Raw genomic sequence first — 20,000 nt, forward strand, 5'->3', positions numbered from 1 at the left:
TATATATATATATATATATATATATACAGTGCCTTGCAAAAGTATTAGGCCCCCTTGAACTTTTCAATCTTTTGCCCCATTTCAGGCTTCAAACATAGACATGTAAAATTGTACTTTTTTTAAAAGAATCAACAACAAGTGGGACACAATCGTGAAGTTGAATGAAGTTTATTGGATGTGTCAAACTTTTTTAACAAATAAAAAACTGAAAAGTGGGGCGTTCAATATTATTCGGCCCCTTTAATTTCAGAGCAGCAAACTCACTCCAGAAGTTCAGTGAGGATCTATGAATGATCCAGTGTTGTCCCAAATGACTGTTGATGATAAATAGAATCCACCTGTGTGTAATCAAGTCTCCGTATAAATGCACCTGCTCTGTGATAGTCTCAGGGTTCTGTTCAAAGTGCAGAGAGCATCATGAAGACCAAGGAGCACACCAGGCAGGTCCGAGATACTGTTGTGGAGAAGTTTAAAGCCGGATTTGGATACAAAAAGATTTCCCAAGCTTTAAACATCCCAAGGAGCACTGTGCAAGCAATCATATTGAAATGGAAGGAGTATCAGACCACTGCAAATCTACCAAGACCCGGCCGTCCCTCTAAACGTTCATCTCGAACAAGGAGAAGACTGATCAGAGATGCAGCCAAGAGGCCCATGATCACTCTGGATGAACTGCAGAGATCTACAGCTGAGGTGGGAGAGTCTGTCCATAGGACAATAATCAGTCGTACACTGCACAAATCTGGCCTTTATGGAAGAGTGGCAAGAAGAAAGCCATTTCTCAAAGATATCCATAAAAAGTGTTGTTTAAAGTTTGTCACAAGCACCTGGGAGACACATCAAACATGTGGAAGAAGGTGCTCTGGTCAGATTAAACCAAAATCCAACTGTTTGGCCACAATGCAAAACGATATGTTTGGCGTAAAAGCAACACAGCTCATCACCCTGAACACACCATCCCCACTGTCAAACATGGTGGTGGCAGCATCATGGTTTGGGGCTGCTTTTCGTTAGCAGGGACAGAGAAGATGGATGGGGATATATACACATACATACACACACACACACACACACATATATATATACACATATATATATATATATATATATATATATATATATATACATACATATATACACATATATATATACACATATATACACACATATATATATACACATATATACACATACAAATATATACACACACATATATATATATGGTAATATTGTCTGACCTCTATTAAAATCTTAATACTGTATTCACTTCTTTGTTTCCAAATCAAATCATGTCAAATTTAGTCCAGGAAAAAATAACCTTTTTTCTCACTAGCCAAAATTACAATTGTCTTCTTTCATCTGTGTATCAGTGCATTAAAAATATTAATTATCACTGACTATACAATGCTTCTGTGTGGTCACCTGCGGTCTCTGTATTATTTCTAAATTATTATTCTACAGATAGCTTTCCGTCATGTTGATCAAAGACTTTCATCATAACCGCCAACACCACTTCGCAGCCACTCCTTCCTCCTGCCATATTTAATGTGTAATCAAAGTAAAAACACACTTTTCTCTTATAAAACAGTAAGGGGTCCTTACAGACAGTTTTCTACTCCTGCTGCACACAATGGCACTAAACTCAAAATGTCTGCTACAAATAGGAGCCGTTGTGGTACTGTTTTTGTGATTTCTTAGCAGTAGTTTATGTCAACGTTTTATGAAAGATGTAAGAGTTCACAGAGTAGAATGCTGATGCAGCCGTGTGTAAACAATGCAGGTTCCGTATGATGACTGATTACTAACGGACCTTTACAGCCTGCATTTCTTCTGAATGAATCAGGAAAGGAGAAGTCAAAGTTGCCATATTTTTCCTGTTCTTTTTTTTCTTTAAGCAGACACATTGCTAATCAAATTATACTCCTCTTATATTTGTTGCCGTGCCAGCTTTTTCACTGGTTCTCTTTTCATTACATCACCTTGCATCCAGGAAACACAAAACAACAACTGCATCTGCTATTAATTCATCTTTTCCTTTTTTCATCTATTCTTCAAATAGTCTTCATCTCCATCCTAATGCTCGACAAGATTAATTTCCACTTTTCATGACCAATTAAATCCTTTCTGCCACATGTTGATGGTTCGCATCGGCTTAAGGCTGTACTTAAGGCTGATTTCCTCAGCTCTAATGCAAACAGCCTATCTTCAAGTGCTTTCATCCCTCATTGCACAGCTTCTCTGTCATCTTCAAACATGCAGCAACTTTTTCATCACTACTTCTCATTCGCTGCAAGATTTGTGTCCGTACTTGAGAGCTGTCTGGTGATTTCTAAACCCCACATTTCCTCCAGGAATCAGACCTGTGAGCCACCTCTACGTGTCAGAGGTGACGTCAGACTCAGTATTAGTGGCGTGGACCTCCCCAGCACCCCCTGCTGACCTCTTCATCCTGAGCTACAGCTCTGCAGACAGGACAGACACATCTAAGGTGACACTGGATGGCTCCAAGACGAGGTCACTGGTCCAGGGCCTTCTGCCTTCCACTCACTACACGATCAGTCTAATCACAATACAGGGGGATGTTACCTCTGAGGCCATTACAGCATCTCTCACTACAGGTGAGTGGTTGGAATTCATCAGGAAAGTGCTTTAAATAGATGAAAACACATCAACTTAAATACTCGTAGCCTTTTTTGAGCCTTGTTGAAACAATTATTGCTTTGGAAAAATCAATACCGTGTGTTAATGTGCACCTTGGGAGTTCTGTGAGCGTTAAATAAGCTCATGTTCAAAGCAACATGGAACCAAGTTTTTTTTTTTTTTCTTTTTTTTTTTTTTTGGGGGGGGGGGGGGGTAATGCGTTTTACAGGAAATGTCAGATCAATAAAATTGAGACAAATTACCAACAAATGTCAATTTCATGTCTTTACGCTGACTTGTTTGTTTTTAAGTCAAAGATGTAATTTTTGCTTTTGCTGCAAAAATGAACAAGTTGCACAATTTTACTTACTGGAACTGATAGGAATGAATGGATCTGAATGTTAAGTTCAAAGAATCAAAGACGAAAGAATCGGTGGGTGGAATGAAAAATGGTAAATATGATTGAGTGGAAATAAAGAGAAAAACAGAAATCAAAATACTAGATCCCTACTCCTCTTCTCGGAGCCTCAGATCTTCCAGTCAAAGGCTGTTAATGGTCCCACGGGCTCGTTTTAAGACCAGAGGGGATAAAGCTTTTAGGGCTGTGGCCCCCAGACTGTGGAATGTGTTGCCGCTGACTTTGCGCTGCCTTGATTCTTTTAAAAAGCAGCTGAAGACACATTTGTTCAGACTGGCTTTTAGTTAGTTTTATTGTGTCTTATGTCATATGAGTGTTGTTTTATCTTTCCTTCTGTTTTATCTTTTGTGTTTTGTTGTGTTTTTGTCTTATATTCTGTAAACCACTTTGTGGTTTCTGACCTGTAAAACGTGCTATATAAATACAATTTACGTACTTGCTTACTATATTATTTGGAATATCTACATTTCCAGAAAATATGCAGAATCAAAAAGTATATTTGGTTCCTGTGAGGTATCCGATGACTCTTTTGCTACAAATTAAATGGGAGTGAAAAAGAAGCTTGACAGGGTTTGTTCTGATTCTGATTAATGATTTATTGCTGATTCTGAATTCAAATGTTGAATTGTAATGTCAGAAACTCTTTAATTTGACAAAACTGCTGATGAATGAAATCAAAAGAGAAGAAAGATGCAGGTTGACAGCTCACACTTGTAATGCAAAGTAGTAAAAAGCCATATTCTTTGTATCCACCCATTGAAGTACTTTCTACTATTATAAATGCACTTTTTCCTCTTGTTCCAAAACATTATCATTTTATAATTTTCTTCCTTCCCTAAATTATTGAGGTCTTTCTATCTTCTGGAATATTTCCAAACTACTTTCCAGCTGAATTTTTCCATTTCATTTAAACTGTCAAATTGTGAGACAAAAAAAAAGAAATGCTTGAGAAGAAAAATTAATGAGAATAGTCAGTGATGTAACCTTTTGTGATCAATGATGAGTTGGAAAGCACAAAAAAATATTTTTTTATTCTTATAAAGTAACAAAAGAAAAAAAATCATTTTATGATAGAACTTTAAGACAATTAGAGCAAATTAAACAAGAAATATTTTAACGTGCCCGAAATACTGTCCCTGCTTCAAAACAGACTTTATCAACTTAGAGCTTTTTTTTTAAACTCCTCTCTCTTTAGATTCACCCAGAAGCAAGAAGCAGATTTTAAAGGGGAAAACAGATTGTGAATTTTTGAGATAGATATGTAGTAGTTCTTGCACTTCTTGTTGCATCGTAGTAATTTTGCTGCCCTGCTTTGATCTTCCTTGTTCGACTCTGAGTGGGAATAACTGAACTCTGTCTTTTTTTTTTATTACCTTTAAGCATTCTGTTTGATTTATTTGCAACATTTTAAATAAGCTTTCCTCTGCATTTTAGCCACAGTACTTACAGGCGATTTGGCTTAGCTACCAGTCATTTTGCCACAGTAGTCATTTCAAATGGTGCTTTGATGTAAGCTTACACACTGCAAATGTTACCGTGATCAACCTGAGGGACACAGTGAATAATCAGATGTTTTTCTGATGGAACTGTTAATTTGTTCCTTTCTCCTCTTTACTCTTTTTTGGTATCAAAGCAGTCATAACTGGAGAACATGTATCAAAGGGAAAAAAGTAAAATCTCACATTTTCCCACCTTTTTTTTAATACCTTTTTAAAAAAAATTATTTTTCCCCCCTTTCTTTTAACGTTTCCCACATTTTATTAGTAGCTGTGGACTTGTATTATGTTTAAATATTTGTTGAAATTATTTTTACTAAAAATGTCCACAGCTGCTGTAATTGTCTTGGGAGGTACAAACAGTAGAACGACCTCTGATGTGCATGTTTTTACCTCCTCTTTCCTCATGTTTCCCTTTTCCTTATTTAACATAAAGGGCAGCGCCTCCCATGACGGCTGCAGCCTCAGGCACTCCGTCTACCCATGTTTATCTTTTTGTTTCTTTGGACAAGCTGTACTGAAATGTAATTTTGTTGTGCTTCTGTGCACTGACAATAAAGGCATTTTAATTTTGATTTTGCTCCATGTCAACATTAATTATTTTTATTTATTTAGGACATCTAGAGATTTTGGTGACCGCATCATGTTTTAACATGAGTTAAATTGCTCAGGCCCACAAAATGTTTGATATGTAAAATTTTGTGAACGTTTAGTCATCAGGAGCAGAGAAGTACATAACTTTCTGAAGTTGCTTCATAATTTTACTCACCATCAAGTGCGTTTTTGAAACTGGAACAATGATAATAAGACTTATATTTCACCTGTATTGTTCATTGTGGAAAGTTTTAAACTCACATAGTTGTATTTTTACCCATGATTCCCTTTTATAGGCATGGACCCGCCAAAAGAGTTGACGATGTCAGACGTGACTGAGGATTCAGTGACGATCTCTTGGATCAAGCCTCTCGCTCTGTTTGAATACTACAAACTCTCCTACCAGTCAGCCAAAGGTAGAACGCACTGTGCCACAGTACAAATGGTGTCCTAACTCTGTTTTATTAACATGACATTTTTATATTAACTTACACAAAGCTCGCTGCTGTTTCAAGTTACAGTTAAATGAGTGTGGCATTTGCTCTCATATATAAGGTACACTTTATATTAGAGCGCTCTGTTGCAGCGCTGCGTTGTAGCTAATTAATCACAACCTTTTATCAGTCAACTTTAATTGAATTTTAAATTAAATTGCTGCACTGAGCTACAATTTGCTCCTTGAAGTATATCATGGAGCTGCTGGCTACATGGTGCACCACCTATGTAGGCTACTAGTGGTGTCTGATGTTTTGACGTCTGCGACATCTCCTGCAGGTCGGGTGGACAGTGAGATGATTGACAGCGACGTGACAAACTACACGTTGTCCAGCTTGTTTCCTGCCACTGAGTATGAGATCAACATCAGTGCTGTCAGAGGGAGTCAGGAGAGCAAAGTTGTCACCACGTCTGTGTTCACAGGTACAATATAAAAATCTGAATAAGCATATATTTATATGCGAATAACAACCAGCCACAATAGCTTACAATTTTGGACCAAACTGGTATTTAGTTTGTGCTTTAATAGGTCCCTTTGTTTGCAGGAACTGTTGTTTACTAAAATGTATATATTTGTTTGACCAAATATATAAATTTGTTAGTTTTTTCTTCTTTTCTCTTTCATACAAGGAACACTGAAATCAGTGAGCGTAACTTGCCAGTAAAACAAACCTGGATCAATATTAACAGAACAATGCTGTTACACACCATATACAACCACTATGGTAAAACTGTTGAATTATACAGTCACCTATTAAAGAAGAAAAAATATGTAAAAACCTTAAACTTGATGACAAAAGAACTACCATATTTTTCAGACTATAAGACACACTTAAAATCTTTTAATTGTCTCAAAAATCAAGAGTGAGCCTTATAATCCGGTGCACCTTATGTATTAATTCTGGTTGTGCTTACTGACCTTGAACTGATTTTATATGGTTGACGGCTCTCAAAAATCTGTCAAAATGTTTTATTTTCTCTTAATGTACCGTATAATCCGGTGCACCATATGAATGAAAACAGACCCATTCATTGACAGTGTGCCAAATACGGTAAGCTTCTACAATGTGCTACGTAATTGTTTTGATTTTCAAATCAAATTGTTTTTGACTGAACTATTTTTCATTTCAAAAATACTTCTAATCCAGATCATAGATATTTTTTTATTTACATTTATTTAACCAGGCAAATCCTATTGCACTTTTATTGACAATATTTTTACCCTTTTGCTTAAAAAAGCCTTATTTTAATTACAGTCTATGAAGCTATTTTACAAAAGCCATCAAATAATCAGAAAATAGGTCATAAAATGTATAGGGCAAGGCAACATTTTGCTTTTTTTAAAGATACACCAAACTAGGCTGTTGGAAAATATAAAAGAAGGGCCTTTATAGATTTATTCAAGAAGAAAAAGTTCAGACAACAAACACTGAGGGACAGTTATTACAGTTGGGAAAACAAGTATTTTTTGTGTACTTTGGTTTTGCAGTTTTAGAACAGTTAAACATGTTGCAGTTCATTACATGAAAGGCTCAAACCATTGTCCACATGTTTTGATTATTAACTAAAATATAACGTTTGCTGTCAACTGACTTTCTAATCTGGGACTGAAATAAATGAGGAGTTCAATCTCTGCCGGACTGTCAGATTATATTTTCTATATGTGCGAAAAGCTCTCGTGTACACACATGCACAAACACATCACATAAAATTGAAATAAATATACAGCCGACATTGCAGGTTTGGAATTTCCTGCTGCATCAGGTGAAACTGTCCACGCCATGATTCTGTGATTCGTTACCACCTCCCAGCTCCAACTCACTTTGTGCCATCACTCTTGCTGCTTCCCTCTGTTTCCCACCTCTTTATCCATTTGACTCACTTCTATCTATCACTATGCCTGTCTGTCTTTGTCTTTCTGTTAGCTTTTTCTAGTTTCTTCCTCCATCTCTTTATTGTCAATCCTAATCGCCACTGTCTCTCTTTTCACTTAATGTTTTTTCTATAAGATATATCAGTTTATTGCTCTTAAATATGGCACTTAATCATGAAACAAGTAAAGCCTTGGTTTTCACGGTCTTTTATACAAACTCGCACACAGCATTTGTCTTTTCAAAAGGAAATCGGGTAATCTGAAATTAACACGCTCTTCTAAAGCTGTGTGCATATTGGTGTGTTTAACGGAGGAAAAAGCCAGAATTGGAAGCAGAGCTCACCTCTCCACCTCTCCATTGCTTTATCAGCTCTTTCTTCCAACAATCCCAGTTTACGTGTGGCTATCAGAGCCGTCGTGGCGGTAATAGCCTGAAAAATAACACAAGTCCCAAGTCAAGCTTGTTAGAAATGGTAAATAACATTTTCCTCACGCAGCACAATGCTCAACCAGGGACGTTTTTATTAGAGCTTTCAGCAACAATACATAAACAGGGGATAGGAAGTGTAATCCAACATTGCCTGGCCAAGTATGTAATGACTTGAGTAAGACATACCTCACTTCCATAATCAATTATCCTAAGAAGGCTGAAAAAGCAGCAAGCCATTTTTCATTTTGCCAACACAGCAGGTACTGTTAATCTAAAATGAATCTGGCAGGGCTGACACTGAATGGACTGTGTGAGGCTCTGTTCAAGGGCTAATGACTGTGCTCATTAGGAAAGTGTCGGGACCCCTCACTCTTCCCAAAACAGGAGCTGGCTGAAAATTTTCTTTTCTACCATGTGTCTCAAAGATATATGAATATGTAAATTACTTTGGAAGCAAGCTTTTAGAATAATGCCCTATTTCACAAAAAATACTGTACATTCACCTTTACTGCCAGGAACAAAATCTATACAATCAAGAGTTAAAACAAATTGTATTTGCTTGCTACAAAAGGCAAAAAGGGCAAAAATAATCTTATTATCCACTGGAAAAATTCGACACTTTCTGAAAATAATCAAGTGCACTGATTAACTTTCAGAGACACCAATCCAAGATGGCTGCCATGAATTGAATTGAATTATATTAAAAACCTCAAAATTGGCTATAACCCAGTCATTTTAACAGATCTTGAGCTAAAATCTCCAATGGTAGTGGCTGACCATCATCTCCAACTTAAACTCTAAGAGCTAACTGCATAAGATCTGTTTTAGAAACACTTTTAAAGTCAACTCAGTGTGTTTATGAAATAATTCATAAACCACTGGACAGATTTTTTTGAAACAAACAAACAAAAAAGTTACATGTACAACTACAACTTATTACAGTAAACACAAAAATTTCGGTAACTAAATCAATTGTATAGATATTAAGCTAAAATCTAGTGTGTTCACAGATGATTGTGCAACATTTTTGCTTAGAACATTGTTAACTGTTGGTGTCAACCTGTCAGCAAAATATCTCACAAAGCATCAAACAGATTGTAGACAAACCCTCAGAAAAAACTGTCTGGTGTTCATCTTAAACTGCTGTACTTTTGAATGAAGTCAACCGAGCTCAAGGTGATGTCCACAGCTAACCAACCTTAGCCAATAAAAAAATGGCTACAATTGATTATGTGTAATTTACAGATATTGAGTAAAAGTTTGATGTGGTAGTAGCTGAGTGTCATTCTAGTCACAGTCTGAGAGCAAACACCTCTTGTAAGATCTGAATTACTGTATGGACCTTTATTTATACATCCTGCTATGGAATAAATAGGAAGGAGGAAGAAGAAATCAAAATATGCAAACTCAAAATTATGAACAACCAAAAAAGTATTTGACCTTCCTTTTTTTGTCAGTAGATGTACAAGTTTACAAGAATGGGCTTCGCATTGGTCTCAATCTGTCAATTTTATTATTGCTGTAGCATTCAGTTAAGCATAAAAACATGAATTTAACAATAAATGGATCTGAACTATTAAAAATAATAATAATAGGCCTTATTATAATTAAACACATTTAGAAGGTACTTATAAAGAATACTGGAATAATAATAATAATACACTGTTCATCTACACACTGATTAGACACTCAAACAGTCTTTCAGGATCAGTTGCCAAGTGCACTAACCAATAACTAATCTTCATAAAGAAATTGACTGTAATTATTGGTCATGTTTCACTTCTCAAATGATTGTATTAGCAACCATTTTACTCATGCACAGAATTTCTGCTACGCATAATTCTTAATCAGCACGTTTTCCCTGCAGCTCCACACACTTCACATGCTCAAGGAACATTGTTGTTGCAACATGTTCAAATATTTGTATTTGAGCAGCACAATGCTCCAAACAGCCACAAGTATAGTTCTGGGATTACATGTGTAGAACATTCACACAGTCACTTTCTCATCCATATCCATTTCCAATACTAACCCTAACCTGTCTGTCCATCCATCCATCCATCCATCCAACTTACTCACACCTCGGGACAATTTAAAGTTACCAATCAGTCTAACATGCATGTTTTCGGTCAGTGGGTGGAAACTAGAGTACCTGGAGAAAACACACATATACACAGAAAAAACGTGCAAACTCCACCCAGAAAGGTCCCCAGCCAGGATTCCATCTGGCAACCTTCTTTTTGAGAGGCAACAGCTCTCTACCAACTGTGCCACAGTGCTGCCCTTATTTATTTATTTATTAGTTTATTTATTTATTTATTTATTACAAAGGATAGGAGATACAGATGTGGATACATGGCGTTGAGGGTATTTTTTATTGGAAATTATATTTCTGTGTTTTCCCACTAAGATAATGCGACAATGTACAGTACTATCTTCTCCCAAAACTTTACCTTCATACTAAAAAAGTTCCCCTTTACTTTATTAACCTTTACTTAACCAGACAAACCTAATTGAGATCACAGAGAGGTCTTTTGCAAAAGTCTGAATGAATGCAGACTCACATACATTATTTTGGACTATGGGAGGAAATCAGAGAAGAAAACACACACACACACACACACACACACACACACACACATACAAGGACAACATGCAAATTCTACAAAGAAAAAAACCCAGGTGAAAATTGGGGACTGAACACAGGATCTTCTTGCTGTGAAGCAACAGTGTTAACAACTAATCCACCGTACTGCTTTCAGTTTTAATTACGTATTTATTTGCTGTATCACATCAGTTTCTTAGCAGACGTGCATATATTTCTCCACAGACACAAACTTCAGATAATTTTCTTGTTTGTTTGTTTTTGCTCATTTTAGTTTGGCTTTACCAACGCAAATTTAAATAAAACAAATTTCATTTAAGCTATTTTATAATATTCTTTTTTGCAGTCTAATTCAAAGTAATCCTTTACATTTCAGTTATTGATGCTATAAATTTTCTGTTTTTTGCACATCAGTGTTCATGAACTTAAACATTACCAGCCTCTGTCTACTTACATCTAGAAAACTAGGAATTTATACATATATTTAGGGTCTCCTATTTTCCTTTAATTGATTGCATGTGGAGCAAACATGTAATATATATATATATATATATATATATATATATATATATATATATATAAAATTTTAATGTCATTTCTATACAAAGTTTGGCCATTGGATAATCAATCATCCTAACACTGAAATAACTGCTTGCATTGGATCTAAATAGCACTACAGGTATTGTAATTTTAGATGTACTTAGTTTACCTGTTTTCATTATTTAAGTTTGCAAGTTCTGCTTAGCAATAGTGCGGAGGGAACACAGACATGAAACAGGGAGACCTACAAGGAGAAAGTGACATTGGTGTCATGGCATTTTTATATCACATAAATCCATCAGTGATGGAGCCTGAGGGTGAGGACAATGACTCAAAAATGGATGTGGAAAATGTCTAAAAGCAAAAGCAAGACATCCTTCTTTAAAATGAAAGGTTCTTGATTAAAGTTTGTAATAAAACACCCTGATCTATCGCTCAGTGATGCATTTGTGCAGAAAGACTCAGGACACATAAGGTAAAAAATAATAATAAATTTATTTACAGTGTGTACAATAATTACAGGGACTAGACTCAAGAGAAAAATGGGTAGGTAACTGTGGATGAAGAAGGTAAACATGTTTTTCTATGTGTAAAATCTTCTGGATAGTAGTTATAGAATTGACAAAGTTTACTAAGGGTGTAGGAGTTTTCAGGCCTGGAGAGAATGGTAGAATTCCCAGTTCCAGGAAGGTGAATATAGAAGGTGAGTTTTACAGGTGGCATTGGAGAGTGGCAGGTTTGAACAAGCTGTAGAGGTAAATGATAAATCTAACCAGTTGCAATGTGCATATGTAAAGGGCTGTATTTAAGATAAATGGTTCAAGGCAAAAACTCAGGCTAGAGGACAAAATGAAAGTATCAAACTTGGTTGGTTTTCTAACTACCTCTCAGATCGGAGGCAATGGTTTCAGCATAATGGTAGTTCTTCCAGCTACTGTAACTGTCAACAATGGTGTACAACAAGGCTCAGTCTTAGAACCCACACTCTTCACAATCTACATAAGTAATGTAGGTCAGATCATTCCTGATGCATCCTTACATTTCCATGCCAACAACACAGTTGTTTATTGTTGAGCTAAAACAGTTGCAAAGGTTTTCCAGCTTTTACAGTCTGCATTTGACATCATCCAGTCAGATTTGTTCCATCTCAAACTGGTGCTAAATGCTGATTAAACCAAAGGGATGTTGTCTTCAATCAAGAAGTTGGTACCAGCGTTCCTTCCTTCTATCTTATCTACAAATGGTGTTCCTATTCAGCTCGTCTATTCATCTTGCTCGATGCACATCTCTTTTTTTAAGCCTCATGTTAAAAACTTTCCTTCCATCCATTGACTATGGGGACAATATTTACATGAATGCTCCTGCAAGAACCTTGCAGATGTTGGACGGTGCTATCACGGTATACTGATTTATAACATGGAGTAACTACCGTACTCATTGTACTCTGTATTCACTGGTTAACTGGTCATCATTAACTTCACACAGACTCTCACACTGGTACATTTTCATCTTTAAATCACTCCTTGGTCTGCTGCCTTCATATATTTCATCCTACATGTCACATCATCAGTGCAGCTACAGCGTGCACTCTCAAGACATCATTACCTGCAGCGTCCTTTCATTGCGGACTGAATTTGGAAAAGGGGCCTACTCCTACTCTTCTCCTGTAACCTGGAACACCTTGCAAAAATAGATGAAGCTCTCGACTTTGACCTCTCTAAGGGATTTTGAACAACATTTAAGTTCATTGCAAAAATCAGTGCAGGCATGTTCCTTTTTTGTAGCATGTTTTTTTTATTTAATTTTATATAATTTCCTTTATTTTTCAGTTTATATCTTTTTATTTGATTGTTTTATTGTTGTGCGTACCTCATCTGTGGTTTTAGTTTAAAACCGGTCTCTCTTAAAAACATGTCCTTGTGACTCAATGAGACCAATCAGTATAAGTAAAGGTTTAATGAAGGACAAAATCTCGAAGAACACAGGGACCAAATTCTCATCTGCAAGGAACACAAGGAAAACAGGATTAATTTTAATATTTTACATCACTCTAGGAACTCTGTCCACTCACTGCATACCATGCAGTAGACAATGTCTCAGCATTATCCTCTGGCAGTCTTGGTCCTTAAATACAGCAGGTGGCTCATTAGGAAGATGGCCCACAGCTGAGGAGGAGAAACTCCTTCCTGCTACTCAGGAGCTGCAGAAAATGCTGGAATACCCACACACTGTGTCTTTAACTAACTGAACTGGCTGCTGCTGTCTGGTTTGTGTGAAGGCCTAAATTGAATCATAAAGCAAACTGACCTTGTGGCCAGCCACAGAGTTCCTGGAGTGCGTTTAGCAGCACAAAACATACTGAAATCATTTTTTCTTTGGTGTTTCGGGATGATTTAGACAAGCTGAAAAAGGAGAACTTTGCTCAAAGCAAATCAGATCTCTTGACTGTTATTGTGGTGTTCTATATGTGTCTGTCAATCAAACAAACCTTTTCACCTTTTGCAGTTGTCAAAACCCACTGTGCTGTGCTTTTAGAGTTCTCATTAAATTAGCAGCTCAAGCAAGCAAACAGTAAAAATCTCATTAAATTTGAAAGTTTATTTCCATACTTAGAACGGATCAACCGGTTGTTTTAATGCCAACATTGTTATCAGTCTTTGTTATAGTCTGATGCACTGTTATTTTTACAGGCTGTATCTTTATTAGCAGAGTTTTCAGCTCAGAGGTTATATAGGCTGATCTTTCAAATGTCACCATGACTCAGGAGAAAGTCGTCTAAATCCCTGCACTGCAGTCTTAACTCACCTAATAAATAATACAAAGGTTCATGTGAGAGCTGTTTTCTTCATATGTTGTGTGACTCTCGTGAGCATTGTTTATAATAATGCAAACTAAGTGTGTGTAACAGAGGTAAATTGATTGATTGGTCGGCTGAGTAATAATGCCAATTATCGCAGCTTTTATTTAATTGGCATCAGCCAAGTCTGAGCAGAAAAAAGTTGATTAACAAACAAATATAAAATTGACCAGCACTGTATTGTTACACCTGACTCCACACCATAATGTGAATAAAACTGTCTCTCCCATGACTAATGTGCTTTTCTTGACAGGGTTGCTTTTTGTGCCATATGGGCAGAACACAAAGGAAGTTGACTTGAATATTATAATAACTTTTAAAAGAACATTGTCATATGTACCAGGGGAAATATGACTCTAGATTTTAAAAATACTGTGTCTGGGTGCCTTAAAGGTTTTGACACTTTTGCTAACAACAACAAATACCCAACCGCAAATTGCAGAAATTTCTACCACTATTGGGGGTTTTATTTTTCGTTTGTTTGTTTTCTTTTTCTATTTTACTTTTTTTTCTTTTAACTTGTAAATACTAATTTGTATAAGCATTGAATTGATAATAATTATGGGCAAAATGCCAACAAGCAAATAATATCAGGTTTGTACACTGGCCAATGGCTTTCTAAAGATCATCTAAGACCATTGAAAAACCATAGTGAGTATGGTGCGGTATTATAACTTCATAAAGTACTTTGTTCTTTTTAAATACAAAATGAATTAAATTGATGAAATAAACATTTTAATGCTTAACATTATAGCTCAAACTAATACTCCGTATCATCTTAAAGGGAAAATGGTTATATTGTGGAAATGTTTCTTTGGCGATATCAGGCACATTTTGTAACAACTTTGACGTGAGTCTAAGCACTGACTGTGACAAACAATAATACATTTTCTGAGTAGATGCCGTAACGTCTGTAGATGAATCCAAGAACCACCTGTGTCGCTTTGTTGCACCAAACTTTTACTGACCCAAAACACCCCCCACCCTCACATTTTGACCCATGCCGTAAAGCACAGCTATATCCCTTAAAGCAGTGCTTCTCAATTATTTTCGGTTACGCCCTCCCAGGAAGAAGTAATCATTTTGCGCCCCACCCCCCCAACTCTCTGCCATGACTGTAAATAGTATAATTTGTCTAAAAAATGTTATAAATACAGCTCTGCATAACATTGTACCCTTATTAATATTAAAGAAAGAAAGAAATATAGATCAATTTACAACAAAGATTATTAACATTGTTTTATAGACTGTAACAGAAAAAAAATCAATTTGCCTGAAATTAAAAAATATATATATATCCTTATTTAAACTGTAAACATTTTTGACCATTTGATACTGAACAATCAAATTGAATACCATCAATAAATAATAATAAATTCAAATTAATCAGCAACATTTTAAGATAGGAGTGTTATACACAACACTTTGACCTACAAAACAATAATGACTAAAACAATTTATGCTGTTTTTTGGGGGGGATGTGATCTGTTGTTTGATGATCTGCACAGTATCATGGCATCCTGGTGTCCAGTCCCACGTGACGTCCTTCCTGAGCAACCGGCGCAGAGGGGCCGTCAAGTCTGAGTAGTGTGGCATGAATCTGAGGTAGTAGGCGGCCATTCCCCAGAAAGAAGACAGCTGGGATGGTGACTGCGGGTCCGACAGGGACAGAATGGTCTCAGTGTGGGACAGAATCAGGGTGATGCCCTCTTTCAAGAGCCTGAAACCCAGAAACTCAACCTCCTCAGCCCCAAATATGCACTTCTGAGAGTTCAGTGTGACCCTATGCTGACTGAAACGCTGAAAGACCTGCTCCAGGTGAGCATCATGCAGTGTGGTAGAAGGTGCATGCACCACCACATCATCTAGGTAGATGGAGACACCTTGGATACCAGCCAGTACCAGTGACATTATCTTCTGAAAACAACTCGGGGCTGATGAAAGACCAAACGTCATGCATTTAAATCTGAAAACCCCCACATGTGTGACAAACGCTGTAAGGTCCATACTGGCTGATGCTAGAGGAACCTGCAGGTAGCCATTCCGTAGGTCCATCTTACTGAAGACAGTAGAGCCATGGAAATGGCTGGTGAGTTCCTCAGCTGTGGTTAGTGGAGCCACAGTTACCACAGCTCTTGGCCCCACTCCTACTGGGCCCCCTGTCCACTCTCTGTACATCCAAATTGCCACTTGGCCCGTCAGCCTCCTCAACAGCCTCTGTGTGATGGACAGACAGTGGTGATGACGTCACCGGCTTGTGCACAGCGCGGCTGAATTTTCGCTTCGTTGCACCAAAATTTTACTGACCCAAAACTCCCCCCACCCTCACATTTTGACCCATGCCATAAAGCACAGCTATATCCCTTAAAGGCACAGTAACAAATCACTCACAGTGCATAACATGTAGGGCTAGGTACCTTTCTAAAAAAAATGGTATCGGTACCAATTTTGTAATTACTATTAATTCTAACAAGAATAAAATTACGTTACACATTACAGTACATATTGTGAATTTTAATTTTTAACTTTGGCATTTCTATTCCAAGTAGTTTTCTTACATAAAAAATTAACAAATAATTTCCAGTTCAAATGACCAATTTCAAGCCAGAGACACGTCAGTGTCTAATGCTCACTGCTACACACTTGAGGACCTTTTCATTGAACAGTTTTTCTTCAGAAACATCAACATGTCTGCTTTCTCTGGACACAAACAAGTCCGCTCCTGGCTGATGGTGTCTCCAGCAGTAGAAAATGTCCACTCTGAGGGTGTGGATGATGCTTGTTGCACACACAGATACTTGGTTGCCAGTTTGATAGCACTGACATTGTCCCTCACATTCACCAGCAGGTCACTGGATTCACTGAGGTTAGGGTTGATGGCAGACATCTGCACCTCTGTGTCTCTGCCTGAATCTTCTCTGTGGTTCTCTGGGGTTTAGGACTCGTATCATCTCCCTAATTGGCATTAGAACACAAAACATCAACAATAACATGGTTGTGTTATTATTGCTCAAAAAAACATTATCTAGGCTGAGAGATAAAAGCTTAACTGGTCAACAAAATCCTTTACAGCTTAATGTACCTCCACTCTGCAGCTTCCACTGTAGGAAAAGGCAGCAAACTTTGTTAACAGCAAAGTTTGTGACTGTCCTGTGGCCCCCACCTCACTTTTCTTTTGCCTGTCCTCCTCACATCAGGGTCAGAACCTCCTGTGAGGAGAACATAAACAGTGAACATTAGTGAACTGTTTAAGCAGCTGACTGGATGGATGAGCACATTTTTACAAGCTAAGCTTCATCTGTTACTGTCAAGCTTCAGTTAGCTTCTGAGTTTAGCTAGCAACATAGATAAAATACATTTACACACGCATATCTTAAAGTTAGCATTACATGGATTCTAGTTTAATTCACCATGATGTACGTGTTAAGCTGCAGTAACATTAACAAACGTAAACTCACCAGCTGAAATCCAGACAAAGAGCCGTCCTCAGAAGTTCTTTGATGAAGACGAGTTCGGCCGTGGAATGTTGATTCCGTTTAACACTCACAGACTGACTAACGCTGAGAGGAGGAGGGGGGGAGGCTGCTGTCCGTCTCTCTTCTTGCAGAAAAACACGGAGCAACTTTCTGCTCGTGTGTTGTCGAAGCCGTTCAACAACACACGCGCTGCACACGTGAACCCCGTCTGTGGGCGTCACCAGTACCATAGACATACATTATACATAGATTAGGTACGGCAGCTCTATACAGCTCTGGGTGTAAACACGTAGTCTGTTTGTCATATGTCTGGTGTTTTACCTGCCTGCGTGCTGAAACCACATGACACGTTACAGCCAATACTGAAACTTGACACCGAAAAAGAGTGACGTTTCAATCCATACACCGACCAGTGCAGTTCTGTGGGTGCCATTTTAGAACCTCGGTTCGGTACTCAGCCCTACACAGAGTCCAACCAAAACACCAAACACTGATTTCTGAACATAACAGATGCTTTGGTTAAATGCCAGGGCATGCATTTTTACTTTGATTTTCTCTCTTTCAACTTTAAGATCAAGCATCCAGATTTCATTTTTTGTCCTTGAACCTAATACAAACATGTATTTGTCATCTCAAGTGAAACCCTTCAGATCTGAGTCTGAAGGGCTTTATATCTGATGTTGACCAAAGGCTTTCTTTTTATCATCCAAGAAACTGAAGTAAACATGCTAAAGTCTGGCAGCAAGTGTGTTTGGGCTTTGAAGAAGAGAGCAAGAGAAGAAAAAAAAATTCAGGAGTGGATCAAGCAACAAAATGCTTTTAGCTCAATTCAATTTACTATGCTATCTTGATTATCCTGTTGTCATAATCAATTAAAAGCGAAACATAAGTGAATGTTTTATTCATGACATTGCCCTGAATGCATGCATGACACCATCAGTTGAGTGTGTGATTCGCAGATCCAATCAGGAGATGGGAAATGATAATTAGATTATCACAGGCCTTGATAAAAGAAGATGATCTGTTTATGTGGCTGTGTTTTTGCCATCTCTGCTTTGTCTCTATTGCTTATCAAATGGACTCAACAATCTTCCATCTGATTTATTTTTTATTTTTTTGCAATTAATTTAATGATTTTAATCTCATTTGTTCACCTATTACTACTATGGAAAATACACTAATTCACTTCTGTGCTCTAATGAGGTCAGTTGTTTTTCACTTTGGTAAAGGGATTATTAATCACCAAATCTGTGCAGAGCTCTGGATCTTATACAGAGTTCTGTGATCTTCCACCATGCTTTTTGTGCCAAAACAAATCTTCATTTATACTAACAAAAACAGTAAGTATGAAGAGAAAGTAAGGTTGAAAAACTGAGGTTAAAGGCATAATTAAATTCAATCTCAGTTTTGGCATCTTCAGCAGACACAGAGCGAAATTATAGAAAAAGGGTGCGGAAACAATTGGCTAAGGAGAGTATCTGAGCCTGTGTACAGAATTTTTGACTTTCAAAGAAAAATAACTTCTTCGCTGGGAATTTACTGAGTCTTGGTTTAAAGAAGCTGTATTAGGAATACAGTTGTTTTATGCAATGAGGAGTAGGCCTGAAAATAAATTCAGTGATTAGTTTTCAAATTATTTTCATTGCAAGCTTTTTCAGGAAAAATGTCAAACCTACTTTGGTTTAAGCCACAATATGTTGCATTTTACATAAACAAACATGTTAACTTATGCAAAAATTACCTTTATTTTATATGTATTTATTTGTCCTCTCTTTAGAAAAGCCAATTTTTCCTAATGCACCATGCTTGTGTTTTGTGTTTGTGTGTGTGTGCACGTTTGTTTAAATCACAGCAATGGATATGCCTGCTGAGCTGACAGCCCTCAACATCACTCCACAAGGAGCCTTGCTGAGGTGGAATCCCCCCTTGTCCATCGTGGACAACTACGTGCTTACTGTCACACATAACCAGCGTGAGTTGTCAATCATTAACTTTCTTTCTCTTGATGTTTCTTCAGTGAATTTGCTACTATGGAGGGACAGTGTTTTCTGTGTTTCCCAACCCTGGTCCCTGAGGAACACCATCCTGCATGTTTTAATTGTTCCCCTGGTCCAACACACCTGATACAGTGATTTAATTATTTCCTCGGGTTCTGCAGAAGCCTGTTAATAACCCACTCATTGAAATCAGGTGTGTTAATGCAGGAAACAACTAAACCATGCAGGATGGTGTTCCTCAAGGACCACGGTTGGAAACCACGACTCATTAATGCTCTTATATTCACCTGAAGCTGGTACCTATGCAGGTTTTAGTTATTCAGTACAACATTTTTTTTTATTTGAATTATTTGTCTTAAATTCTTCTTCTACATATAGGGTGATCAAAGGCAACATACCTTGCCCTGGGTTATTTAAATAGCATTACTCAGCAGCTGGAGTGGATGTGTGAAATGACACCCAGCTGAGTGGAATGTAGCCGGATCACCTCATATACAGAAACAACATGTTTATGCAGAACACATATTTGGGAACTAGCCTCAACAAGGACTTTGAGAAGTGTAATGTAAGATTTGGACA

The 20,000-nt window shown here is 37.3% G+C and overlaps 1 protein-coding gene across 1 annotated transcript in view; it reads left to right on the forward strand.

Annotated features, from left to right (window-relative positions):
* The window catches only part of tnr (tenascin R (restrictin, janusin)), an 89,238-nt gene that overhangs the window by 41,765 nt on the left and 27,473 nt on the right, over positions 1-20,000 (forward strand). Inside the window, exons 17-20 of the mRNA XM_037682261.1 lie at positions 2,352-2,618; positions 5,445-5,564; positions 5,923-6,066; positions 19,277-19,396. Coding sequence (XP_037538189.1) covers positions 2,352-2,618; positions 5,445-5,564; positions 5,923-6,066; positions 19,277-19,396 — 651 coding nt within the window. The remainder of the gene's footprint in view (positions 1-2,351; positions 2,619-5,444; positions 5,565-5,922; positions 6,067-19,276; positions 19,397-20,000) is intronic.

This window comes from Nematolebias whitei, chromosome 9, assembly GCF_014905685.2.
Source record: "Nematolebias whitei isolate Nwh7 chromosome 9, NemWhi1, whole genome shotgun sequence".
Lineage (NCBI taxonomy): Eukaryota > Metazoa > Chordata > Actinopteri > Cyprinodontiformes > Rivulidae > Nematolebias > Nematolebias whitei.